The sequence below is a fragment of the Podospora pseudopauciseta genome, assembly GCF_035222475.1.
Source record: "Podospora pseudopauciseta strain CBS 411.78 chromosome 7 map unlocalized CBS411.78m_7, whole genome shotgun sequence".
Taxonomy (NCBI): Eukaryota; Fungi; Ascomycota; class Sordariomycetes; order Sordariales; family Podosporaceae; genus Podospora; species Podospora pseudopauciseta.
Window position 1 is genome coordinate 1227046 of NW_026946667.1, and position 26289 is coordinate 1253334.

The window sequence follows — 26289 nt, forward strand, 5'->3', positions numbered from 1 at the left end:
CCCCTTTTAGCTAACCTGGCATCCCCCCCTTTTAGCTAACCTGGCATCCCCCCCCTCCCCCCTTTTGCTAACCGGGCATCCCCCCCCCTGGGGTTAGGGTGCAGGGAGTTTTCATCTCCTGATAGGGTTTTCTGGGAGTGAGGAGCTTTGCAGATCAGAGGTGTTTTGTTTGTTGTTGATACAGATATTGCTAACAAAAACATGAACTAGGTAGTCACTTTTGTCTACCAGGTAGGTTGCTTTACTCACACTCTCCGTACGTACCATAATCTCAATCAGCAAACAAGCATACCTAAGGTTGTTCACACCAGTCTGCTTTTCAGAACCAGCTGAAAGATCATATGAACAGGTTTTTTTTTCGATGTCACTTTTCACATATGTATCTCTTTACACAAATAATACAGGTTAGGACCTCTCTTTCTTCTAATGTGCTTCGGGAAACACACACCATTGGTAAATGAGGTTACGTTGCATGACATGTATACAGTAGGTAAGGTAGGTACTTGACCACACTCACAGTAGTAGTCAAAACTTGATCCCACAGTCATTGATTGGCCTGTGCTTTTACATGTTTTCATCAATGGACCAAAATGTTACTTCCGTAATGTCAAGTAGGGTATGTATATATATAGGCAGCATATCACCCCGGCTGGCAGGAACCAGATCATGATCAGTTGCAAGAAGGTTAGGGCTATATCTGTATACATCTATGCCGACTGTACTACCTAGGTATATTACTCAAGTCCGTGATCGTGATCATCACCGGACATGTGATCAAGTACATGTATTAATAATATTCTTGGTTTATTTGCTAGATGCTCTCAATCCTTTCGTCATTGGGGGGCTGCTGGCTCCAGGAGAGGGCGAAAAGAAAGGCTTGATGAACCACCTTACTCTGCTGGTGGTTCATAAGTGCCGTCTTGTTCTCTCTCAATCTCATGGTCAAGAGAGCATAGTGAGGGAAGAAAGTGAGAAGCAATGGGATGAAAGCAATGATTAAAGTAGTAGTCGATGAGAAAAGCTACCTACAAATGAACGAGTCGGTGGCCCCAGGGAGATGTATGTGATTTAACTGCCGTAGACTCACCAAAATGAGAACCTATCTAGATAGGCTCACAGTCAACGATTCGGGAAGATCAAGGGAGTGTATCCTAATAGGGAAGGAGGTTTGCCGGAAGTCTTTTTACACTTGGCAAATCTCTACTTCGGATGATGATGATGGGTAGGAGAACCTCTCGTTTCACTTTCTTGGTTTCACCTTTCTGCTCGAGGTGGGTTTTGCAGCGTCTGTCATCTGTATGTATATATATATGTTCTTGGGACGATAAAGTCATGACAGCACACTCTCGAGAGTATATGGAGTCCAGGGGGTGTTTTGATGTCATTGCCCATGTGTCTAGGGGGTGGCATCTTGATAGTTGCCTGACCAAGTACCTAGTGTGATCAAGAACGACAGAGTTCTTGATTTTGGCTTGTCCTACAGCCTTTGCCATGTTTCAGGTTCGTTGGGCTCTCAGCTACAAGCCAGGTTTGGGCATCTATTCCCATCGTCTGGTGTAGGTAAGGTATCTCTTGCCGGTCACTGCCCCGACATATGCTCGTTTCACACCACCATCATTGAGGAATCTTTCACTAGTGAAACGGAGACTGAGCTGTCTGGCCTTGCCCCTTCTGTTCCGGACTCATGACCTCGACGTCAAGCCACCTGCTGTCATTAGTTGAACATCACTTCCTTTCTTGCCGTGTCAAAGAGTCTGCATGACAGAAATAGTCATATCACAGGTCATAGCGATAGAGCAAAGCCAGTAGAACTCGCCGAGGCTGTAGAGAAGGCCATCTTTTGGAATAGTCCGGCTTGGTGCTGCAAGCGCACGGGCTCGGGGACTACTATATGGGACACAGTTCCTCCTCAAACGGAATTCCATGACGGTTGTCGTCTAGTGCCCGTGAAGAAGAGGGTTATCAAGGTGGAAATTTTCTTCTTCTCCGCGTGGCTGCCCTGCCGGGCCAAGAAAGAAATGAGAAAGGCACTGCATACTTGCCCGAGGGTGGTAGTCGAAATCGAGGTGGTTGAGCGAGGTGATTAAGCGACCACGATTGTGTTTCGACACTATTATCACGTGAAGTGAGGTATATAGCTCAACAGACATCAACAAAACTACTGCCCCTCTGCTACAATGCTACCACAGGTAGTAGAAAAGGACCCAACGCGACTATCACTTGGGAAGCGGTGAAGATGCAAGATGTTTAACGACGGTACATCCCCCGCAATGGCGAGAATAGTGGCGGGGAAGACAGACACAACAACGCTGGATGCCGGTAGTCAGATGCCGTTCCTGGTTTGCCTCTATCGTGGTTCCCCAGTGCCCATCGAAGGGCATTGGCTGTCAACAAAGAGAACAGACGCATGTCGTGACACACAGACACACACATTTGAGGTGTAAGTGAGGGTATTCTAAGCCCGTTGCGGTCTAGAGGTTCGCGAGACCCCTCTTGTGCTCGAGATCGAACAAATCTTGGTGCGGCATTCGCAGAGACGGGAAGGGAATGGCAGACCGTGCTTGCAGCATGCATAACAGAGCATGCAGAGCACGGTGTTTTTCTTGTGGTTTTTTTTTTCTTTCCTTCGCTTTCGCAAGCCTGGTTTGCATTCGCTCCCCTTGGCCGGGACGGGCAGTGTTTATCAACAGGCCAAATGCCCGAGCGACATGGCCAGCATGAGAAACAAAAACGTGACGAAAACTCATCCTCTGGGTGGGGAGTTCTGGTTGACTACCGCACGGTCGTGGTAGATCGTGGGCCTGGTGAGCTAGTAACCTGGTAATTTGAGCAGACAAGACGCCAGTCGGTAGTGAGTATACATCGTTGATATTGCCACTCCATCAACTGGTGCTCTTTGTGCCGATGACAGTCTTACTTGCGGGGAGGGAAGCAACGTGGATGGATTCAGAGGGCAACTGGCCGTCGAGGTCTGCAATGCTCTCCTGTCCTCCTAGCCGAGAGGTCTGCTGGGGTCGTGCTACACCGGCGAATGTAACCATCTTGAATCGCGAGCGAGTTAAGAGGTAGCGCTATTGATGGGGTTGTGGGCTCGCTCAAGACGCCGTCACCGAGAGATACCGGTAGATGATTGAAGGGTGTTCAAACAGGAAGTCGTGCAACTGGTGTCTGAGGACCCTGTGATGGTATGTATCACCTCCAAGAGGCCGTGAAACCTTGGGATCCGGGGAGGGGTTTCTGTACCAGACGCGGGGTTCGCTGGATGGTTGGTGCACACAACTCCGACGCACAGATCATGACTGATTTATGTTGCAATGATGCATTGCAACCAAAAGTCCACAGCATTTCTCGTTCCATCAGGTTTGCTCTTCCCAGCAGCCTCCAATCGTTCACTGCGGTTGGTGGCATTTCATTCAAGATTTTGATGGTACTGCAGACGCGCGCTCCCAGCACAACAGGGGTCCATTAACCGAGCTCGATGTCAGGTACGCGCCGTAACGGTCGGCTCCCAAGCGGCTGTCCTGTCCTGTCCACCGTTATCTTTCAACCAAGAGGCCAAACGGAGAATAAACAACTACTACTATGACTATCACTTTATCACGGCTATTTGCTCGTGAGCACCTGGTCGGCGATCTGGGACGATCTGAGATGAGCCGCAAGGGTCCCCGACAATGCCGATCTCAAACCGTTGAACTCAGGAGCTGGCCGTGTTGGCCCGACCCCATCAATTGTGTGATCGTCGACCTGGGCTCTGTGGGAATTTTGATTCCCTGCTCCGTTTTGGTTCCAATCCTCTGGGGGAACAGGGAGACGAGTAATAACTGGAGTTTGAGAACGCAACCAGTTTTGTCATTTGACGAGGGAGACTTCTTGTCAACTACCATCTCACCTACACGTTGTAGTACGAGCAAGCCACAGGCAATATCAAGTTTGCCCGGGTCGTCTGACTACACCAAACTCCCTCGCATGTGCAATATGCACTACGCTTACATATCGTTCAAGCCACCAACCCTCACTCAAGTGGACGCTGAGAGGCTTGCTGCCATGAGTCTCTAGCTGTCATCATACCACTTTCCTACAGCTCAAGCTTAGCAGTCAACAACAGGCTTGGATGCAAGAAAACGTGGGAAACGGAGGCAGACCTGCCTCTTTGGGTCCCATTGCATCACCGATAGACGAAACACACAGCGCCACCAACTCCTGCCTCAAGCCCCTTCAGACATCAGGGCGGCCGCCTCTGCTGAGGGAAGGATTCAAGAAACTTATCTCACGCCCCCACAGAAGCCACCGACATAAATAATTGCCTCTGGGAAATTTACCCCGCCTGTCTGTGCCTGGAAGAGATGCGCCTCAGCGGCAAAGGGCAACAAGACCTGCTATTTTGACGAAATGGAATCAGCGGGTAATCTGAAGAATCTTCAACAAAAAGATAACATTGCAGCATAAGTGGGGGGTTAAAAGGGGCAAGAAACGGACAAAAGAAAAAAAGTTGCTCACGTTGGAAGATGGACACGACGTTGAATACGTAGGTTTCTTTTTCTCTTCCACTAACTTTGGAAATAGTACCGATGCTGCCTAGTGGGGTTCTTTTTCTTTGTGTCAAGTTTTACAAGGTCGGCATTAGGTGGCACAAACCACACCAAGGACGGGATCCGATTCGACTTCCAAAGACGTGGGTGAGACGGGATGATGCTGCAAGTGATTGACGAAGATTGGATTGGTTGGCTTCTGGCCAGGCCAGTTCAGCTCAAGTCCGGGAAGGATCCACGCACACGGGACGTCCTCGGCCTCCGCCTGGGAGCCTTGAAAACTTGAGGGCCTCTTCGAATACGATGGAGCGCCGAGGCTTCTATTCCCAACTGCCGGCGCACAACACAGCCAAAGACGTTGCAAAAAGACGAGATCACGGCCACCCTTCGGTAGGCCTCGGCGAATCCGCCAGAAGCGAGCCGGCACAGGAAACGGCCGGGCAGGCAGCTGGGCCGCATTCCAGCTGCTCTTCTCTTCTGTTCCACCGATGCTTCTATGCATGTTCGTAACTGATGGGAGCCAGAGGAGGTGATATCCAAGGAAACAAGACTGACCCAAGTTTGTTGGCGGCGTAATGCTCTCAACCTTCCCACAGAGCAACGATACGATACAAGTCTCCTGCAGAACCCCACCTCCTAGGAAAAATCATGACTTCACTGTACCACCACCGTGCGCACCGCTGCGGCGGAGTTGGGCGTCATTTGCTGTTGATCCGGCCTGGAACTGTTGTGCGTTCGTCGGATTTTCGGATTTGTGCTGCTGTCAGAGTTCAGTGAGCTGGAGTGCTTGGTTGGAAAACGGTCAACAGCACCTCCCATGATTCCCATGGGTTGGGGATTGTTGGATGCATGCCGTCGGGCTGGGTGTAAGACACCATCATAGTGGGGCCTATTGTGGTTGAAGCACTGCAGTGGCTTGCTGCTGGTGCACACACCCAGCTGCCACGCGGGTTTCCGTCTTCATCACTTCCAGCCTGGTGAGCTACACTCATTCACACATTCTAGCTTCTCGGAAATTCCAACTTCGACAGCTCAAAGCGCAACCAAGACCATCTTCTCTTCTACAGACAGCCTCTTCTGTGATCTTGCTATCTGTCCCACCTCAGCTAACCTGGCAACCCACGCTATCTTTGGTGACAGCATGTCCGTGACGAAAGGGTGGGCGCTGCCGTCTCCACAGCGGGAGCTCTGCCACGTGCTAGCGATGATCACCCCTCGTTCATCGCCGTTCTTCTGTCGCTGACTTGCATTGACGTGAATCAATAGACGAAAATCATCATCTCGCAAAGTTGAAAAGAGACATTAAAGAACAACTATGCGGAGCTTACCGTTCAGGCGCAAATGTACGAGCTCATGGGCCTGTGATGGAGACATTCTTCAGCATGTTCACAAGTCCATCAGCTGTGTTGCTGTCCTAGTATAAGTAAGAAGCCCGGACCCTTTATTCTACAGGTCGAGACTCCATCTCATTACACACCATGACATAGCTACTGTGTACGATGCAAATCAAAGATGCCTTGGCTTGCCCGGGCACAGCAATAGAGATGCAAGGACGGGGACATCCGGAACGCCGTCATAGTCAAAGACTCAGAATCCGCCCTGCTTCCATCTCCTTGTGCCGTGTCTGGGAAGAATGGCTTTGTCTTTTCCCCGGAGACACAGAACCATCAGCATGAGCGACGCTATCGTCAGAGTGGACGGGTTAGTACCATCTACGCAGTATGATTCCTTGAATCCTATATCCTGTGCTTCAGTTGTAGTGGTGGGTGGGTGGTGGAGGGGGGCAAAACGGTCAGATAACCGTTACCCATCCGTCGTCATGATAATAATGATAATAATAATAAACGGTGCCCCCTGGGCGCTGGAAAGGGAGGAGGTTCGAAAACAGTTGCCCAAAGCGACCCCTGCCAATCCCATTTCTGGACCTCTGTCGTCGTGCCATCGGCGCCATCACTTCAGCAGTGAACCCCACCGCAGAAGCAACAGGACCAGGGACATGGACAGGGCTGATACTTTTTATCCCCTATCCGTAATTGGCGTTGGGAGCCCGCCCACTGCTTTTCCAAGTTCCCGTTTCCCAAAAGACTGTCTCTTCCCCCCTCAGCGAAAGGTCAGGAACGGTGGTTCTTTTGCCTGAGCGTTGGGAGGCTGTCTTAATAGACGCTGTTAAGACCCCATTTTTATGTTTCGCTGCCTCACCCTTTTCCCCCCCCAGAAAAGAGCGGTCCAAAATTCTGGATTCTTGTTCCTGAATCTCACTCGAGGAAACGAAACGCCGCAGTGACTGACTTGTTCCTCCTGCTTCCTTTCCGTGGAGACCGGACCACCCCGAGACCTACAGGCTGCTGAACAACACCGGCACTGCCATCATCACCTCCAGTCACACACACGACGTCCCAGTCCCAGTCCGCGCGCAACCCGGACAGCCCGCGTACTTCCTATCCCGTTGTCCCTTCCGACACATCCTACAACTTGGACGACACACACACACACACCCAATTGGCCTCCTCCCACTATCTCGTGCATCCAACCTGCCGTCTCGACCGAACCGTGACGTTGCGTCGGAACAATTTACAATTCCGCCTCGCGGAGCTGCAGAGGTACTGAAGAAGAAACCCACAGGCAGGTCGCTGAAGACGCGCCAACGAAAAGGGACCACTCGAGCCACTCGAGTACCGCCAAGGCGCTCTTATTTCGGTCCACGGGACCTTTTGAGCAGCTTCTCAGCCAGGAACCGGCCACTTTAAGGGCCCTTCTCTACCAAGCAAAACAACCTCGACCAAAAACCCGCCGATTTGATACCTACCTACTTTTGGCGCAGCCATGCCCCGCCTGATTCTTTGGGATCTTCTACCGCATTGTTGATACAACTGTCTGAAACAACAGGGCTCCCCTTGACCAAAGATTGAACGAACGGGACGGGAGTAGCAACTTTAATAGTCTGTTACAACCACAGGCCGACAGGCAGCAGATCTCCCGGGAGAGCCAAAACGATTTAGACTTGGGCGCCGTCGACGATTTAGTCCCACAGATCCTCTCACCCGCAGGAGCCACTCGAACCATACACTGCAGCCTGCAGCTTGGACGATAGAGAGAAGAGAGCAACACACAAAACGAAAGGACGAAGAAGTTTTGGTTGAAGGAGAAGAGAAGAGAAGAGAAGAGAAGAGAAGAGAAGAGAGCAGGATATCAGCAGTTATATCTGCAACACACACATGTTCAGCAGATCATCTAGATCGCACGCCAAGAAGACTCAGGGTTTTGCGACGGAGCATCAGCGAAGGAATCACGACAATTTCGAACGGGCAGGGCTCTCAGACCTAGGCTCCGACTCGGCGACGGTGCGGTCTGGTGGTGGCGGCGCTTGGAGAACAGACTTTGGCCCGTCGAACCACAACTACTACACCGGCAGCAGTAGCGCTGCGAGGTCTTACGGGGCGCCGTTGTACCCGGAGAAGAGTAGGTTCCCGTTCCCTTGTGTTTCCCTGTCTGTCGTCTTTTGGAAAATGCCCCTCGCTGGGTCTCTCGGTGGTGACCCCGTCCTGATTTGACTGCGCCGTATCATCACGGCCGCACTCTGCCAGCCAGTCAGGCCAGTAGACTCGGCACCGAGGTTGTCTGCGCCGTGTGGCTTGCCACCAAGTAGATAGATCTCCACAGCCGGTGTGAACAAGGGCTAATCCCGCCACTCTCCAGGTTTCTCCATCGCATCAGGGACGCTTCACGCGCCATCGCACCGCTCGACGGCCTCGGTCAGCTCCAACAAGTCGCGCGAGAGCAACTCGAGATCCATCTCGACGACACAAGGCGCCATGAATTCAGACAGGACCCGGTCGCGCAGGGAGCGCACCTTTGTGGGGAGCGAGTGCGCCGTGTGCGAGGAGCCGTTGGAACACACGCTCCGGGGCGAGAGGATATTGCAGTTCTCGTGCACCCACGTAGCCCACGAGGCGTGCTTCTACGAGTTCATCCGCGAGTTTGATTCCCAGTACTGCCCGACATGCAATGCGCCATTGCACCTGGACACCAGCCGCGGCGGAAACGTGCTGGATATAGGTAAGGACGTCGAGGAACGAATGCGATTATGGAAGCAGGTTGGTACTGACCCAACGTTTGTTTGGTGCTTTTAGAAAAAATCAGCAATATGGTGCGCGCAGTGTCAGTAAATGACACCAGATCACAGGGAACTCCGACCCCGACAACGCAGCATTGGGATGATCCGGGAAGGCCGCAGAGCCGGGGGTCGAGCGCGCGACCTGGTGGTGGTGGATCGAATGGTCACCGGGATGCTCCTCGAGGAAGCCAGCGGGACAGCCGCGAGAGTCGGGAAGCGCCGCCTTCAGATCACCGCTACAACGGGCCGAGACACGCACGGAGTGATAGCGAGGCGACGGGTGTTGCCTCTTCGGGAGGATACCCAGAAACGACGCAGAGCGGACCACCGCGGCGACACGATTATGATGTTCAGGCCATGGAGACCTCGCTCGCCAGCCCCCGGACGGTCACTCGGAATCCCATCCCCGCGCCCACGGTTACGGTGCGGTCAGAGTTTCCCACCATCACGAGGTCACGACAGCAGCAGACGCTCACCTGTCTGGTAACGGTGGAGGTGCCGGATATCAAGTGGCGGCCCGACCCAGAAGACCTGCAGGCCGCCCCTCCGCCGTTGGCGCCACCGAGAGCCGAGGAGCAGTTCCACAGGGCGCCTTCACCAGCGCAAAGTGCGCCGCGGTTCTATCCGTACGAGTCGGCAGAGGTGCTGGCCGAGATGACGGAGAGCCTGCGCAACCGGGTAGACAACTGGCATGGTTTGGACTTCAGCCGGTAAGTGGTGTGAAGGGCATACACAGTCTCGAGGAAAAGTTGGCTAATGACAGACGGGTAGATTTGGAAAGCTTCGATTGTACGGCACACTCCGTGTGGGCAAGGACAAAGTGTCATGGCAGGAGCTCGAGTGTTTCCTGTTTGCAGAGATGCTCATCTGCGTCAAGGAGAAGAAATCTACGCAACAACCATCACAGTGGGAGGACCAGGATGCGCCACGGAAAAGCACACGCTGCACGCTCAAGGGATCGATTCTCATCAAGAAGCATCTCAACGAGGTGTCGTACAGTGGCAGCATGGACGAGAATATTCTCACCCTCAGCTTATCAGTAGCCGAGCTGCCCCAATTCCATCTTCGGTTTGAGAATCGAAACCAGCTCAAGCTGTGGCAGCAGGCCCTGTTGGACCTCAACGCTGTTGAGACGTCGCCCGTACGCAGTCCCGAATATGACCGTGGCGAGTTTTCAGAAACAGATGAGGATGACTGGCAAAGAACACCTGGCTCTGGCCGACCACAACGAGTGTCGTCCCTGGCTTCCTCATGGGGTGGCGCCAAGTCGGCCACAACTGCGCCTACCGAGTACACCAACTTTGCGAGGAGCCCTCTTCTGCCCTCGATTCATGTGCCTGTGGATGTTGTGGTGGTGGTGCCAATTTCGGCTTCGATGCAGGGTGTCAAGATCAACCTGGTTCGCGATGCTCTTCGGTTTATGGTACACACGCTCGGCGACCGTGACCGCATGGGCTTGGTGACCTTTGGATCATCTGGCGGCGGCGTACCTATCGTCGGTATGACGACCAAGGCGTGGCCTGGCTGGAGTAATGTTCTGAACTCGATCAAGCCCGTTGGACAGAAGAGCCACCGTGCTGATGTTGTCGAGGGCGCCAATGTGGCCATGGATCTGCTCATGGGCCGCAAGTACAACAACCCCATCGCGACCATCATGCTGATCAGCGATGCCTCCACCTCGGACGCCGACAGCGTCGACTTTGTGGTATCGCGCGCCGAAGCAGCCAAGATCACCATCCACTCGTTTGGTCTCGGTATGACCCACAAGCCGGACACCATGATCGAGCTGTCCACCCGGACAAAGGCCTCGTACACCTATGTAAAAGACTGGATGATGCTCCGAGAGTGTCTCGCCGGCTGCCTCGGCGCCATGCAAACTCTTTCTCATCAAAACGTCAAGCTCAAGCTCAAGCTTCCCGAAGGCTCCCCGGCCAAGTTCCACAAGATCAGCGGCGCCCTCCAAATCACCAAGCGCGCCACGGGCCGCGATGCTGAGGCGTCTATCGGAGACCTCCGCTTCGGTGACAAACGCGATATCCTCGTCCAGCTAGTCATCATCCCCGACAACGCCTCCCAAGAGCAGCTTCCGCAAGACCCATGGGATAACATCGTCTCCGGTCTGGAAGCCCTCGGCGGCCCGATGGATCAGGACGAGCAACGAACCGTCTCGGTAGAGGAAGTCCCCCTCATCCAAGCCGAGCTCATCTGGGGTGACATCCTCCGTGACGGCACATCCCAACACACTCGCCCTTCGCTCCTGGCAATTACCATGCTGCCCGCCTCGAACTCGAAGAAGTCGTGGAATAACTCCCAGCCCATCCCTCCCCACCCACACATCGTCCAGCGGAGGATGGAGCTCTTGACGTCAGACATGTTAACACGGGCACTAACCCTTGTCTCCCGCGGCCAGCACGACCGCGCCCACACTTTGCTCAACGAAACCCGCTCCATCCTCAAAGGCCTCGGGAAAGGCGGGTTGCCACCCGTCCCACCGCTCCCGCCATCGGGAGGCAACAAATCTCAACCTTCCACCCCCCACCCGGACAACGCCAACCCCTCCCCCACGGCCGGCACCCCAGACAGGAAGAACACACCGTCTCCCACGTCGGGGAACCACTCCTCTGCCGGCAGCTTCCCACCGGTGCCAGGGCAGATCTCCCGTTCCAGATCGACAGACGGACTGGGGGTGATGGGAACAGCAGCGGGGATAGACACGAACACGGTTGCGGCGCTGGATGCCGAGCTGGAGAGCAGTCTCGAGTGGATCAACCACCCGGCCGTGTTTGGGCGGGACAGCAGGAAGGCGGTGCTGCAGGCGATCGGGGTGATCAGCAGCCAGAGGGCGTTTACGTTCCGGACGCCGATTGAGAGCCTGTGGGCGGGGAGGGTGTCGGGTGTGAAGAAGCTGACGGAAAAGTCAAGGGAGTGGAGGGAGGAGGGGGGAGGGGAGGGGGGGATCATGGAGGAGGCTTAGGAGGGGGTGGTGGTGTTGTGGTCTTCCCCTCCCCTGGGTTTGCTTGGGGTTTTTGAGTATGGGAGGGAGCGAGCATCTTGGCGTCGTTTTACGATTTTGGTGGAAGTTTTATTTTTTTTTTTTAGTGCGATCTGTTCTTGTTTTACACTTGGGTTTTTTTTTCGAGAGTTGTTACACTTCGATTTTGCCTCTCACACTTTCGAATACCCCCTATTCATATACTTGCAACCTCTTTTTTTTTTTTTTTTTTTTTTTGGGTTTACATTACTGCTTCTGTTGGAAAACTCAGATTTGCTTTGAAAGAGCGGAGGAAGGGGTTGGGGGTGGGAGGATATATATATATATATATTTGCTTGGATGAGATACCATTCTGCTTTTTTTTTTTTTTTTTTTTTTTTTTTTTTTAATTTTCTCTTCGATTATTTTTTGTCTGGTGGTGCGCGGACGAGGGGAAGAGCGGAGCATAATTCTTTTTTTTTGCTGTTTTTTTTTTTGGACAAGACAATTTCACAGTACATGGTTCTTTCAACCTTTCTTGTTTCCTTATGTATACGGTGGTGGGAGGTGGTATGAACCTGATATGTAGTCCATGTGCGCAGTTTCGATGGTGTGGGGTGTATTGGGTTTGGTTTTCAGCGCGGGGGAACGGGGTGGTATGTGAGATGAAAATATATCTTTTTATGTTCGTGCTCCTGTTCATACAAGAATTGTTTGTGGATTGTGAACCGCCGGAAGAGTGAAGCTGTCCCCGGCATGCGGAGCTTTCCGGGAAAACGTTTTCTGCACGGAACGGCCCGCTGTGAGACTAAAAGTTGCAAGAGTGGAAGCGAGAGCCACTTTGGATTCCAACGGCTTTCGGTTTGGGTAGACCGTTGTTGACAGAAAGCGGTGGTGGATATGAAATGAAGAAAGAGGGATTGTATGTCATATTGACCCAGACAATTTGGTCATCCATGAACTGTAGACAGCTGCCGGGTACACTACCTTGTAGTCACGACGCTCAGGTGTTGCCAATGTTTGTTCTGGCTCATGACCACCTAGAATAGGCCAAGGTTGGCGGGAGCCCACATTGGGCAGCAGCATGATGACATGACAGATCGGGGGATCGCATCCTTTTCTTTGGTAGTTGTTCAACTCGAGCAGCAGTTATCAGGCAAGGCCAGTGTTGGTTATACAGCGGCTCCTGCCATCGGCAAAAACGGAAACACACCCAATTCCGTTTCGTTCAGCTGGTTCAGGATGCCCTTGCAAATTGCCACGTCTATTTTTTTTATCAGATGGAAATGATAATCTCTGACCAATCAGGGTGGGCAAGAGAGCGGTTCGAGCGAAGTCGCTTGTTCCCCTCTTCCCGTTGGGCTGGCCGGTGGGGTCTAGCGTTCCCCCTGTTTGTTGGTCCCCGAAGTTCCCAGGCAGGGTCAGTGAATCCCGTTGAAAATGTAGGCATTCGTTCCGGTGCATGAGCTGCTGCGAGAAATGAGGATGGGGATTTGGAGGGGCAAGGTTGCTTTGCTGTCTGGGTGGGTGAACCGAGGATTTTCTTTTATCACTCAAACGTCTGAACCATTTTATTCTTGAAGGCTGAATGAAGGAGGGGGATCTCAGTTCAGACAGCATACACCCATCCACCCACCCACCCACACACACACCGAAACACGAACCGACACGGCGAAGGCAAACCACTTACGCTAGCCAGCCTGCTCACTGCCCCTGCTGATCGCTGAGGTAAGGTGAGGAGCTCTCACTCGTTCGACAGTGGGGAGGGGCTTCGGGTAGCTTGGGACTCACAAACTCAGACCCTTCTGAATGCGCCAAATCAGAACCTGGAATAGTTGTCTTGTCTCACCTTACCTGATCAGGCCTTTTTGCTCATCTCATTTGGGAGGCACCCACACACCTACCTCACTTTTCATCTCACATTTGAAATCCTTCATTCATTTGGACCCTCATCAGACTTTCATCGGCACATACACACGGAAGATGAACTTTTTTGCGGTTGGGGCGAAAGGATTATTATTTTTTGTTTCATATTCTTTTCATCCCTTCCAGGCGGCTCTGTTGATGGTTGGAGGGGCATAATAACAGCTGCGGCATAAAATCGATCCAGGCACCTTGCATACTATTTCAACAGAGGCAACCATGGCAGACAGCCAACCGCTCCTGGGCAACAGGGCTGATGACTACGGCTCAACCACGGCTGGTGAAGATGGGATTATTGAGAGGATACCGACACCGTTAGGTGCAGAGGAGGGGGAGGAGGGGGGGGAGGATATACAAGATGGTGTACTGCGCATCGAGGCGGTTTCTCGTTTATGGACGAAAAGGGGGTTGATGATCGCTTACTTGGGGTGAGTTGCCCCCTTTACCTTGAGCTGTCGGACACAGTCAACAAACAGTACTGACAGAACGTAATAGCATATTCTTCATGGCCTTTACCACGTCGCTTGAAGGTCAAGTGACATACTCCCTTTCCGCATTCGCCGTCAGTTCGTTCAACAAGCACTCGTTGCTGTCGACGGTTTATGTGGTCCAAGGGGTGGTTAATGGTATGTTTTGTCAATCTGGTAATCGTAACGGGAGTCGAGTGTTAACAAGGTGTTTATAGCTGTCATCAAACCCCCTATGGCCAAGATAGCCGACGTCTTTGGCCGACTAGAGGCCTTCTCCATATGCATCGTCCTGTGTGTTTTGGGATACATCCTCATGGCCGCCTCGCGAAACGTCGAAACGTATGCCTCGGCGCAGATATTTTACGCGGCCGGCTTCACCGGATTGCAGATCCTGCAGCAGGTCTTCATCGCCGACACAAGCGATTTCCTTAACCGCGCCCTGTTTTCGAGTCTGCCGGACAGCCCGTTTCTGGTAACCGTCTGGATAGGACCAGCCATCGCCGCGCTGTTCCTCGCAAAGAGCACATGGCGCTGGGGATACGCCGTCTGGACCATCATTCTCCCGCTGGCCTTTTTGCCCCTCGGGCTGAGCCTGCTCATCAACGGCCGCAAGGCAGAGAAGCTGGGCTTGGTACCAAAACGACGCGCCATGAGCACCTCCTCCTCGGCCGACAACAAAAAGCCCTCACTTTCAACAGCAGCCAGAAACCTCTTCCAAGAACTCGACGGCATCGGCATCCTCCTCTTCTCCCTCGGCCTCTCCCTCATCCTCATCCCCCTAACCCTCGTCTCCCGCTCCAAAACTGGCTGGCACGACCCCCACATCATCCTAATGATCCTCAGCGGCATCCTTCTCCTAGTCCTCTTCCCCCTCTGGGAATCCCACGCTCCTCACCCCCTCTTGCCGCTAGAACTTCTCAAGTCCCGCACCTTCGTCGCCGGGTGTCTACTTGGCTTTTTTTATTTTGCCGTCTTTTACATCGCCGTCCAACCTTACTTTTACTCTTACCTCCTCGTGGCCCTCAACCTCCCTGTCACCAGCGCAGGGCCCATAACCCAAACCTTTTCCTTCGCCTCCACCATCGCCGCCATCGCCGCGAGTCTAGTCATCAAGCGCCTAGGCGGTGAACCCCGCCCAAAACCCTGGATCGTCTTCGGCGCAACAATCTACACCCTCGCCATCCTGCTGCTGCTCCACACCCGCAAGCGCGGCGTTTCCGAACCGGTCCTCTACACAGCGCAGATGTTCCTCGGCGCCGGAGCGGGGTTGATGCACGTGGCTACTCAGCTCGTCGTCCAGGCGGCTGCGTCTTCGAGCTCCAACCTCAAGGGGAGGAACCGGCATCAGCACGTCGGGGTGGCGACCGCGGCGTTTTTGACGCTGGTGCAAGTCGGGAGCGCGGTGGGGAGCGCGGTGAGCGGGGCGATTTGGGGGAGGTTGATACCGGGGAAGCTGAAGGAGTATCTCCCTGAGGATGCGAAGGGGGAGGCGGGCAAGATTTATGGGAGCGTGAGGGAGGCGGTGTCGTATCCGTGGGGGAGTCCGGAACGAGAGGCGATTGCGAGGAGCTATCAGGAGACTGTGGAGGTGCTGCTTTGGGTGGCGCTGGGGGTTTGTGTGCCGGTGCTGGTTATGGCTTGGGCGGTGGGGGATTTTAGGTTGAGGGGGGGGGATCCGAGGCCGGCGGGGGAGGAGGAGGGGAGAAGGGGAAGGGGGTGGTGGGGGTTGTTGCTGTGGGGTGGGAAGAGGAGGGATTAAAAGGGAAGAAGGTATGGTTTGGTTGTTTTTGAGAGAGGGAGGAAGCAAGCGATGATTTTCTGGTTGGATGGCTTGGTCACCAAGCGTTGAAAGTTTTGTTGACACCACGGATTGTTTGAATAGTTTGGGTGTTGGATGTACTGTATTTGTTTGATTTGTTGTATACATTAGAAATACACATGTCGCAAGACAATATCACCACCACCCTTATCCCCACCATTCGCCTATCTTTTCCTTGCTTGTTTGTGGAAAACAGTCTCAATCATAATCTCAATATTGGCGCACAAGAACCAATCAGAACAACAAGGGCGTGTGGCTCAGTTGGTAGAGCGTTCGCTTAGCATACCCCCCACCTGTATGCGAAAGGTCCTGGGTTCGATTCCCAGCTCGTCCACAACCTTTTACCCATGAGGGTATTATTTTCTTTTTTCTTAGGTCCCTGCCAATATTTTTTTGCAGCTTCAAGTTATGAGAGAGTGATTTTAGGTTCACAAGCAATAGTAGAGCATTAAACCTGCACACCTTCCAGAGGCGCATTATACCAACTGATTTTAAAATATCAAAAAGACATCGCGATGTGGATACATACATCTATCACACTCCCCCCCCCCCTTCCCTTCTTCACCATTATATACAACCCAGCCCAACGCCCACACTCTCCCGTATCACACAACCCCTTCTCCTTACTACTTCCCCCCATCATAAATATCCCCCACCTCAACCCCCATCTTCCCCAGTCTCGCAACAAGCATGGTATTCTCTCTCTGCAAATCTCCCACCTGCCCCCTCAAAATCTCAATCTCCTTCCTCCCCACATCCCTCTCCGCCCTCGTCCGCTCCAGCTCCATGGCCAGATCCGCCCTCTCCTCCCTCTCCTGCATCTTCCTCCTCTTTTCCTCCTTCTTCTTCTCCTCCTGCTGCTTCTTCTCCGCCAGCCTCCTCACCTCCCTCTCATACTTCTCCTTCTGCTTGGCAATCTCCCTCTCATGCTTCTCCTTCAGCCTCTGAAGCGCCGCTTCCTCCTTCGCCTCGTCCGATTCCTTGTGGTGGTTGTGATGTCTCCTCTGGTGCGACCTCTCCAGCTTAGCCTGCGCCTTCTTCATGCGTTCCTGCAGCTTCTTCAGCTCCTTCTCGTGCTGACTCGACAGCGAGGCCGAATGCGAAGTGTGAGCTACCGAGTTGTTGTCGTCGTTGGAGTGCAGGGACGAGGGCGAGACAGAAGACAAGGTGGAGGCGACGTCGTTGTGAGAGTCGGCTTTGGATAATAGTCCCGCTGCCGTGACATCATCATCGCCACCACCACCCTCTGCGTTGTGACCTTCTGACGCAGAGGCAAAGCTGAGTTCGGATGATGTATCGCTTTCGTCGTCGTCGTCGTTGGAAAGGCTCTCTTCGTCTTCGGTAGCAATCGTCGAGCCGGCGAGGGTGGCTACCCTAGACGCAACCGCTGAGCCGGCTGCCCCGAGGGCTGATGCTATCATACCGTAAAAGCCGCTCGGGGGCGTGACCTCGCCTCGTTTTTCATGGCGGTGCACCTCCCCATTATGGTCCGTGTCACGGAGTTGATTCAACACCGAGGAATCAACCGCGCCGCCGTTTTCGATTTTCTCGGGCTTCTTTCCTTCGGCTTTGCTCACCTCCTCCCCCTCCCCTTCATGGTCTCCATCAACAGCCGTCTCATAGTCATCAATCCGTTGCTGCTGAGCTTCAAACCACTTCAGAAACTGCCCCGCATCATTCACAATCCCCCCCGGAGTCCCCTTCTCAACCATAAACCTTGGCACGCTCCCCCCTGGGTCACTCCTCGTGACCATCAACCACTCGATTGCCATTTCCACATCCTCCTCTTCACTATCCTGCCTCTCTTCAATCGCCTTCTTGGCCGACCTAAGAGCAGCGTCCTTGCCGTCTTTCCCATCATGCTCGCCCCAGTCACCACTCGACCTCGTCCTCCTAAGCGGCTTCACAACCGGCACCTCCCTAATCACCTCCACACTCTCATACACCCCTCTAATAAACCCCGACCGAGGCGGACAATCAGGGTGCTCCACCGGCCGACTCACAAGCATAAACTGCCTCGGCCCCATCCCCTTCTTCTTTTTATCCCCATCAGTCTCCTTCCTCACCGGAGGCGTCATATGCAGCGCAATAAAATCCCTCGCTGTCGTCGGTCCTCCAAACCTCGCCGAAACCTGAAACACTGTTACTTTGTCAGCCTTTATCCAACCTCCCCCCCTTCTCTTAATTCTCCATCACTTACCCTCCATGAGCCCCTCCTCCCCCTCAACCCTCTCCACCACCCTCTCCGCCCCGATCCCCCTGATATTCCCACATCCAGGCTCCTTCCCCTCCCTCTCACACCTCTTGAGCGTCTCTTTGAACTCCCGTCTCAACGCCTCCTCCCACCTCCCAAAATCCATCCCGTGATGCAAGCTGTACCGCCCGAACCAAGCCCCCTTGCCATCTTTGGCCGATAATTTGTACACAGTAATCCCGTGGGGGTTATCCCTCGGATTAGTCTTCACCTCTTTCCACTCTTTCCTCAGTTTCTCCACCGTGGCTTTTGTCTCTGGTGATGATGACAGGACAGAGTTCAGATCGAGGGCCGCAGTCGCGGATTCGGTTTGCGATCTTGGGCGGGTTGTGGGTTGAGAGTGGGAGGGGGAAGGAGGGAGGGAGTCGACGAGGATTTGGGCGTTGGAAAAGGTGTCGGTTATGACTTTGGAGATGACCTCGGGGGAGGTGCCCGAGGAGAGGTCGGCGGTCCAGGAAAGGGGGGAGAGGGATTGGAAGGGGTGGTGGTGGGTTGAGCCGCCCATCTTGTCTGTCCTGCTAAGCCAGCCCTGCAACAAGGAGAGAGAGAAAAGATGGTGATGGATGATAAAGAGAAGAGAAGAGGAAAAAAAGTAAACAAAAGGCAACAGGCAGAAAGGCAAGGTGTGATCGTCAGGGGGTCCAATCGCAATCTGCCTGCCCTCTCCTATTCGAGTGTGTATGTGTGTGGGTGTCTGTTGGTAGCGGTCGTTGTGTCACCTCTAAAAAGGGCTTTTCGTCGTCTCCAGTTTCCGTTTGTTTGGGCTGTGCCGTCTGATAATACGAGACGCGGAGACGGAGTGGTAAAAAAGGGTCAAAAAGTCGGGTACTTTTGTCAGCGCACTCGCGAGAAGATCATAAAAAGGTACGATCTCGCAGAAAAACAAAATTAATATTGATTTTCAGATTCCAACTTGTCATTGAATTTTCCGCGTATTTGATAGCTAGCTTATAATAATTGATAGGTTGTCTATGCCTGTCACGAGCTCACACTCCCAAGCTTGCTTTGGGGAGCTTGTCGGACATTCGACGTAGGTGTTGACGTCACCACAAGGGTCGCCCCTGCTTCCAACAAACGTCACTCACTCCGGGCGGGTAGCTGCAAGGCTTCGGAAAATCATCTGGGGAAAACAGCTGCAACTAAATTTGGCTCGGATTCAGGGGAGAAGCAAAGCAGCAAGGGACTTTTGTGAATAGCATCGTGTCTCTGTATTCTTTATATGCAATGCAATAGAGACAACAATCAAGCAACGTCCCTAGTAATCGTCTAAACGCACCGCTTGCTCCATAGAAAACCCAACAATGCTATACATAATACAATACACACGTGGCGCTTCTTCTGCAAAACCAATATTCCCCCTTTTCCCAGCCCGCTTGCCATATCAGAACTCACTTTGCTAACTCGCCCGCACCGTTTCCCAAAGCAAACACCCAGCAATATCCTACCAACCACAAGAACTTTAACAAGCAATACAAGAAGGCGCCTTTCAACCTTCTCCCCCCGGTTACTGCATCGTCTTCAGGAACCCATCTAAATCGAAACTCTCCTCGTACTGGCTGTTGTCCCACAGCTCGCCCAGCCCATCCAACCATGCTGCCCTCTTGCCCGGCTGCCGTACCTCGCCAGTCTCCACATCCACCATGTCTTCCTCCCTGCCTTCCAGCGTTTCTTTAGGTTTGTCTGATATCAGACTGGGGCCAGAGTCGCCCAGATTGAACAGGTCCAAAATCTGATCCGTGTCCATGGTTGCGAGCCCTGCGTTTTGTTGATTAACCACGGTGCTGGCCACGTCGATCTTGAAGCGCTGCAGGCTGAGGATCTTCTCTTCCAGAGTGCCGCGAGTGATGAGCCGGTACACGTTGACCACCTTCTTCTGACCGATACGATGGGCGCGATCCATGGCCTGGAGATCCTTTTGAGGATTCCAGTCGTGCTCGACGAAAATGACCGTGTCGGCACCCGTCAGGTTCAACCCCAGACCACCGACGCTGGTGGTGAGAAGTAGTACGTCATAGGAGGGGTCGCTATTGAACTTGTTGACAATGTCTTGGCGACGGTTCGCTTCGACTGAACCGTCCAGTCGGAGATATTGTGTCGAGGGAAGCATGCCCTTGAGCACCGTGTTCTGCACCATGTCCAGCATTTCTTTCATCTGACAGAAAATCAGAGCACGGTGAGGCTTGATCGGCGTGTACAGCGGGTCGCTCGACTCCTGCCCTTCGACACCAATCCCACACTCCACCAAAAGATCTCGGAGCGCTGTCAGTTTTGGTGCGTGCGCCGGATCCTCCAGGCTTGTGCCCTGCCTGGCCAGGAACTTCTGCGTGTCGTCATAGGCCCTGTGGCCTGGTTTCATGACAAGGGCCGGCGAGTTGCAGAGCTTGCGCATGTATTGCAACGCCTGGAAGATGTGCTGTTTGGCCTCCTTGTCATCCCGCCCAGCCTCCTCCGTAATCGTCTTGGCTTCCTTCTTGGTAAAATCCTCAAACAGTTTGAGCTGGAGGTCGCTGAGGTCGCAGTAGTAGTTTTGCAGAATCTTGGGTGGCAGGTCGTTGAGCACCTCCTCCTTGAGACGACGCAGCAGGAAGGGAAGGACTTGCTTGTGAAGAGCTTCGATGGCCAATGCACCGGCTTCTTGCTCCTTGGACGAGGCCTTGCTGTTGCGACTGTTTGCAATAGGCTTTGCAAACCGGTCCTGGAACACCTTTTCGGCACCGAGGAAGCCGGGCATGAGGAAGTCAAACAAGGACCACAGCTCCAGCACGTTGTTCTGAATGGGTGTGCCGGTCAAGATGAGCCGGTGGTTGCTGGCGAGCCGCTTGACAGCCATCGAAAGCTTGGACTTGGGGTTCTTGATGAGATGACCTTCATCAAGCACCACATAGTTCCAGTTATACTTTTCAATGATTTCGATATCATTGCGGCAAACATCGTATGAGGTGATGACAATGTCCGTCTCGTCCAGAGTGTCTTTCATGGCCTTACGTTCCGCGGGGGGTCCAACATAGGCCGTGACGCTGAGGAACGGGGCGTAAGCCTTGATCTCTTGCTGCCAATGCCCCGATAGCGTAGGCGGGCAGACGATCAAAGACGGAAGCCTCCGGACATCAGGGGAACCCGTCTTGGCATACTCCTCAGCACGGTTGTGGTGATCGCTGGCTACGATGCAGATAGTTTGCAGCGTTTTACCAAGACCCATGTCATCGCAGAGAATGCCGTGAAGGTGATACTTGTTGAGGAAGTGCAGCCAGTTGACCCCCTCCTGCTGGTACGACCGCAGCTCCGCCTTGATGGCAACGGGAATCCGAAAAGGTTCCACCTTCTTCGGGTCAAGTAGCTGACCGATGAAAGTCCGCTCTCTGTCACGGCCCTTGAGCAGCTCCTCTGAGAGTCCGGGAGGGTCGGGGATACCCGCCTCAAGCGGCACCAACTTGACCAGCGTGGCAAAGGATGTGGTGGCGATCAGTCTGATCTCGTTGTCTGAATCGCTCATGCGGCCCAGCACAGGCACGATGAGGAAAATGACATAGGGAAGGATCCTGTCGCCCATGACAGCGATCAAGTGATAGATGACTTCGATAGCACCCTGTCGGAAGTTGAGGTCTAGTGGGTTGTTGATAGATGGCAAAACCTTCTCTACCAGAGTCGTCATGCCTTCGATAGTGATGACACTGCAGATGGTCGCCATGCATTTGGCGGCCATGTACCTGAATACGGATAAGTCTGAGTGCAGCGCCTTGATGACCAGAGGCACCTGCTGCATAACAAAAGGATGAAGGCCCGGGTGTAGTGTTGGCACCATGGTCCGGATGACAGACATGGCATCGACGATCTCTTGGCCAAAGGTGCTCTCTGGATCTCTTGCCTCTGCCGGGAGGGAGCCGGTGAAGGCTCTCACCAAGGGCTCTTCCATAAACGTCTGCAGGCTCGGAACGCGGGCTAGGAGATCAGGACCAAAGGAATGGGAAAGCAACTCCAGCGCTTCCTTAGCGCCGCGACGAGTGATGCGAGCTGCCTTGGCCTCCCGTGCAAACTTTGCGGCATCGACGTGGTCGACGCGGTCTTCTTCCTTCTGCATCGACAGAATGACATTTGTCTTGTGCGCATGGATGGGAAACTCGGGCGTCTCGGCGACTTCGACACAGGAGAACTTGACCAGATTTGCAACCACCTTGTCTGCCGGTCCTCTCCTTCCAGATTCGGTGAAAAGCTGCACCAGTTGCGCAATGGTGGCTGCTGACCTCCCTTGAAGTTCTTGGTTTTCCTCCGTCTTGATGCTGTCCATAATTGCCTTGATCAGCGGACTCGGCTTCTTCGGAAGAACACGGATGGCGACAAGAGCACAAGCGGCAGCGGCCTTGATGCGTGCATCGCGGGCCTCCTTGGCAGATTTCGCTTCCTGGATCGCAGCAACTGTGACATCGCGAGACTCGAGAAGCTGAGGGAGGGCGATGAGCCTCTGGCCAGGCGCCATTGCTTTCTTGAGTCTTTCGAAATCATCAGTGACAACCTTGTCAGCATTGGCAATAGAGAAAGCGCCAGGCCCGGCCTCGGGGTCACCCTGCACAACGACGGCGAGGCTGGGCAGCTTGTTGCTGTGCACTTTTCCGTGGTCGCGGAAGAGATTGAGGAGTTGTTGTGTTTGCGATCGCACGCGATGCACATAGCTGACTAGATCGCGGTAATGTGCCGGGCGCTCCTGGTCGATGATCTTCTGTAACGGCTCGACGAAGCGAGCAGCCATCTCTTTGTTGGCACAATTCGACGCGTACTCATGAACGACCATGGCAGCAGCAAGCTGGGTTGAAGCAAATGGAGATAACAGGCTCTGCGTGATGGCAGCATCATACGAGCCCAGACTAGAGGGAGGCAGCATTGACATGAGCAGTCCCATCGCCTTGGCCGCAGAGACGCGGGATCGGACCAGCACGTCCATGCCGACTAGATCAACATCGCCTTGCATCATGTGGCCGTCAACATCGTGAGTCTGTGTGGTGGGAGGAGCATCGTCCACCTTGGTCGACTTCCTACGACGCTTCGGGGCCCTTTCTGCACCCTCGGGGGGCGACGACCTTCTGGTACTGGGAGCGGGGATGCCGCTCATGGAATACGTCCCGCCAGATGGCTTGAGGAAAAGTGTCGCGTTCATGGGAAGGGGGTGTCGTGGAACACCAATGGGGTGCATCGTGAGGAGCATGAGTGCGTCCACATGAGCTGCAAACTCGTCGGCGAGGACGGTAGGATTCTGTCCGAGGTTGCGGACGAGTGCATTCCACAACTCAAGCGACATGCGAAGAGCCTCTGCATCCCTTTCAACAAGAATATTCTGGAAAATGAGACGTAGGATCCTGCCGGTGAGCCAGCCTTGAGAAGTCTCCTTGCCCAAGTCCACAAAGGTCATCAGCGCCTTGAGCACAGCGAGGCGCACAGAGGTGATGGTGTGGCGGAGGAAGGGGTAGAGTCTAGGAACAAGAGTGGTGAAAGATCTCTCTTCATCCTGCGATGCCGAGAGCTTCATCGCTTCCAGGACTTCTGGGAAGCTGCAAAGAGTAGCAAGCAGATCCATAATCTTGCCGGTAGACGCGCTGAGATCATCGCCCAGGTTGGAGAGACTCTCCCAGACTATGTCGATGAGGCTGTCCAGTGCCTGTGGGCGCATGGCCACGAACTCCTTGGCCATGGGAATCAATGTCGCCGCGCTGGCCGAACGAACATCGTCATCCATGTCGCCGAGGCCCTTCATGACAGAGCGGATGACACCGTCAATCATGTCCCCATCTTGAAGCAAGAGGTCCTTGCGAACAGCAACAACATATCTCAGGCCGACCATGCCACCATGGCAGATGGCCCAGAGGAGATTCTGCTCCGACTGCTGCAGCCCCTCCTGCATCACCATTCGGTAGAGTAGTCGGTATATGGCGTACACAGACTGCGAGCTGACATGGCGAAGGACGGAACCGAGAGTTTGACCCACAGTTTCTCGAATCGGAGCCACGGACGTGTCGGAACTGTAGTCAGTAAATTTGTCGAGCATGAGTACGCAGCAGAGCCTGCATGCGAGGTCGTCCAGCCACTGTCCATTCAGCCTGGTGTTCTCTTTGATCGACAGACCTCTGCGCCTCCCAGCGCCAGCACCATGTACTCTCACCAACTCCCTTAACCCCATCGCAGCTCCATGACGAGTCTCCCACTGCGGGTCAAACAAGTCAACTTTGAGAAAGTCGCAAAGTCGCTCAAAGGGCCACTCGCTCCCTTCCATGGCATCATCGACCTCGAGCTCCGACTTGATGGGCAACAAAGGACCTTTGAACTCCGAAACGACCTTGCTGTCCTCGTCCACGTCGGCCGGTCGATCGAGGCTGAAATACTGGGACATTTTACCGTTCTTTTTGGAGTCGGCGTCAGTCATAGACACATCGTCGCCGAAACCATCGGAACCTGCGGTTGTCGTGCGGCGGATAGAAAGGTCTCCAAAGCCGGCCTTGCCTTGCGCAGCCTTCTGGGCCTCTCTTTTTCGCTTCCTCTTGAGAACGTTGAGTTGGCGTGAGCTGAGTTTACCCTCTTCGGGGTTCTGGCTCTGGCTATCAGTCGCCATAGCGTCCTGCTGCCCGGAGCCGTTGGTGCTGCCAGCTCCCTGAGGTGTCGCAGGGCTGCCGACATGGTCGCTGGCAACGGCCATCTCTTCGTCTTCGACGACTCGGCCAAGAAGACCAAGTCTGCCAGTAAGTGTCTTCTTGAGATGGGCCAGCCGTTTTTGTGGATCCAATGCCGCAAGGGCATAGTCGACGGGGCCGCCTCTCAGCAAAGGCCGGCCATACTTTACAATCTTGGACATGTCAAGTGCCTCGAGGGTGTAAAACTCCTCCTGATCAAGGACAGAGTCCTTGACTTCCTCCTTCTTGACAAAGCCATTTTCGGCAGCGGATTCTGTTGAAATACCTTCATCGGCGGCATTCGGTTCATATAGTGGTGCATGTTCAAGGATTCTGCCAAGGGCTTTGGCAGCAGTACTCCGGGTCTCCCAGTCCTTGTGGCGCAGGTAAGGGACGACTCTGGAGAGAAGGTTGAATAATTCGTCAGGGTGGTGTTTTTGCCAGTCGGCAAGCTGGTTGACAGCAGTATCCCTGATCAATCGGGTGCTGCCCGTTTCGAGGATCCTGTGGCAATGGTGTCAGTGAACAAACCGATCACAAAGAAACAACAGACACGGCATGGCAGGCAACACAGGGACGTTGCCCCGTAGCGCAGCAGCGCATGTTGTGTAAGTGCCATGTGCTGAAGCAGGCAAATGATGTGCAGGGTTACTCACGTAACGAGCCGGTCAAGCCTGTCATGAGTGTTAGTAAGACTGAGCAGGTTTGAGATGAGATGAGAGAAGAGCAGTGGATAATACTCACCGAGACGCCATTCTTGTTTCATATCAACGAGGACAGTATATTGGGTTATTCGATGCAAATCATGGCACTGCGTCCTTCTCGTCAGCATGGTGTTCTGGCGCCTGTTTTTTCGAGATCGACGGTGACAGTGAAGGTGCGATGCAAGTAACCAGGCTGCTGCAGGCTGCATCCCCAAGACCCGTGCAAAACACGGACTGTGATTCGCTGGCCAACATCAGGGCGGATGCTTGATTGCAGCTGGTGGGGTGGTGGTGCAAGGGGCCCAAGGCGAGGCGCGCTGCCCGACGAGATCACAGATCTCTCCGATGGGACCGGGACAAACCAACCCGATTTGCATCATGAACGAACGGTTTTGCCAGATCGCTCGACGACGACAACACAGCACATCACAAAAATGTGACAGTCATCCAATGATATGCATCGAGTGCTTGGGTCAAGGGTAGAGAAGAGACAAATAAATGAACAAAAAAAGAAAAAGAAGAAAAGGAAAAGTGACATGGAGGGTCGGGATCTGACATACCTGAGACTGCACTTGAGAATAGCCTCAAAAAAAAAAAAGTCGAATGTCGAAATGGTCGGGGTCCGCAGAGTCCGCAGAGTTAAAGTCAAACTTTCTCTTGTGGCAGAAAATGGGAATGGGGCACAATGTGCTTAATATGCTGGCATCACAAAAAAAGCCAAGGTGAGCCTCTCGGTGACAGGTGAGGGCCGGCGTCGGGCCAATCAGAAGCGGAGATGTGTCAGGCTTGGGCTCAGTGTGACCTGGGGAGCGACGAGTGCAGTGGAAAGGTCGGGTGGAGGGCAGCTGGCTG

At 53.7% G+C, this 26289-nt stretch overlaps 4 protein-coding genes and 1 non-coding gene across 5 annotated transcripts; 3 read left to right on the plus strand and 2 right to left on the minus strand.

The window, feature by feature from the left end:
• The first annotated feature begins 6679 nt into the window (after positions 1-6679).
• QC763_706940 (uncharacterized protein) lies at positions 6680-11852 on the plus strand. Its single transcript, XM_062915684.1, has 4 exons — positions 6680-7988; positions 8226-8585; positions 8660-9353; positions 9415-11852. The coding sequence occupies exons 1-4, from the start codon at positions 7745-7747 to the stop codon at positions 11615-11617; spliced, it is 3501 nt and encodes a 1166-aa protein (XP_062761673.1). The 5' UTR covers positions 6680-7744; the 3' UTR covers positions 11618-11852.
• Positions 11853-12938: 1086 nt separating this feature from the next.
• QC763_706950 (uncharacterized protein) lies at positions 12939-15798 on the plus strand (the record flags this gene model as incomplete). The annotated part of the gene is made up of 4 exons (XM_062915685.1): positions 12939-13965; positions 14033-14163; positions 14223-15619; positions 15715-15798. The coding sequence occupies exons 1-4, from the start codon at positions 13757-13759 to the stop codon at positions 15796-15798; spliced, it is 1821 nt and encodes a 606-aa protein (XP_062761674.1). The 5' UTR covers positions 12939-13756.
• A 274-nt stretch (positions 15799-16072) lies between these two features.
• QC763_0105790 lies at positions 16073-16160 on the plus strand. The gene has a single exon. It is a non-coding gene; the product is annotated as a tRNA-Ala (tRNA).
• A 266-nt stretch (positions 16161-16426) lies between these two features.
• QC763_706960 (uncharacterized protein) lies at positions 16427-18585 on the minus strand (the record flags this gene model as incomplete). The annotated part of the gene is made up of 2 exons (XM_062915686.1): positions 16427-17966; positions 18027-18585. 2 exons carry the CDS (start codon positions 18583-18585, stop codon positions 16453-16455), a joined length of 2073 nt encoding a protein of 690 aa, XP_062761675.1. The 3' UTR covers positions 16427-16452.
• Positions 18586-19584: 999 nt separating this feature from the next.
• On the minus strand, positions 19585-26277 carry MOT1 (TATA-binding protein-associated factor mot1; the record flags this gene model as incomplete). Its single annotated transcript, XM_062915687.1, has 3 exons — positions 25998-26277; positions 25390-25544; positions 19585-25237 (listed from the first exon to the last, which is right to left on the minus strand). The coding sequence occupies exons 2-3, from the start codon at positions 25497-25499 to the stop codon at positions 19585-19587; spliced, it is 5763 nt and encodes a 1920-aa protein (XP_062761676.1). The 5' UTR covers positions 25500-25544; positions 25998-26277.
• Positions 26278-26289: the final 12 nt, after the last annotated feature.

Bases quoted from the DNA above. Each gene is read 5' to 3' on its own strand.
- QC763_706940 (XM_062915684.1), top strand. From the start codon at position 7,745: ATGTTCAGCAGATCATCTAGATCGCACGCCAAGAAGACTCAGGGTTTT. The intron at 8,586-8,659 runs GTAAGGACGTCG...TGGTGCTTTTAG, and splicing joins CGGAAACGTGCTGGATATAG to AAAAAATCAGCAATATGGTG. The intron at 9,354-9,414 runs GTAAGTGGTGTG...ACAGACGGGTAG, and splicing joins CATGGTTTGGACTTCAGCCG to ATTTGGAAAGCTTCGATTGT.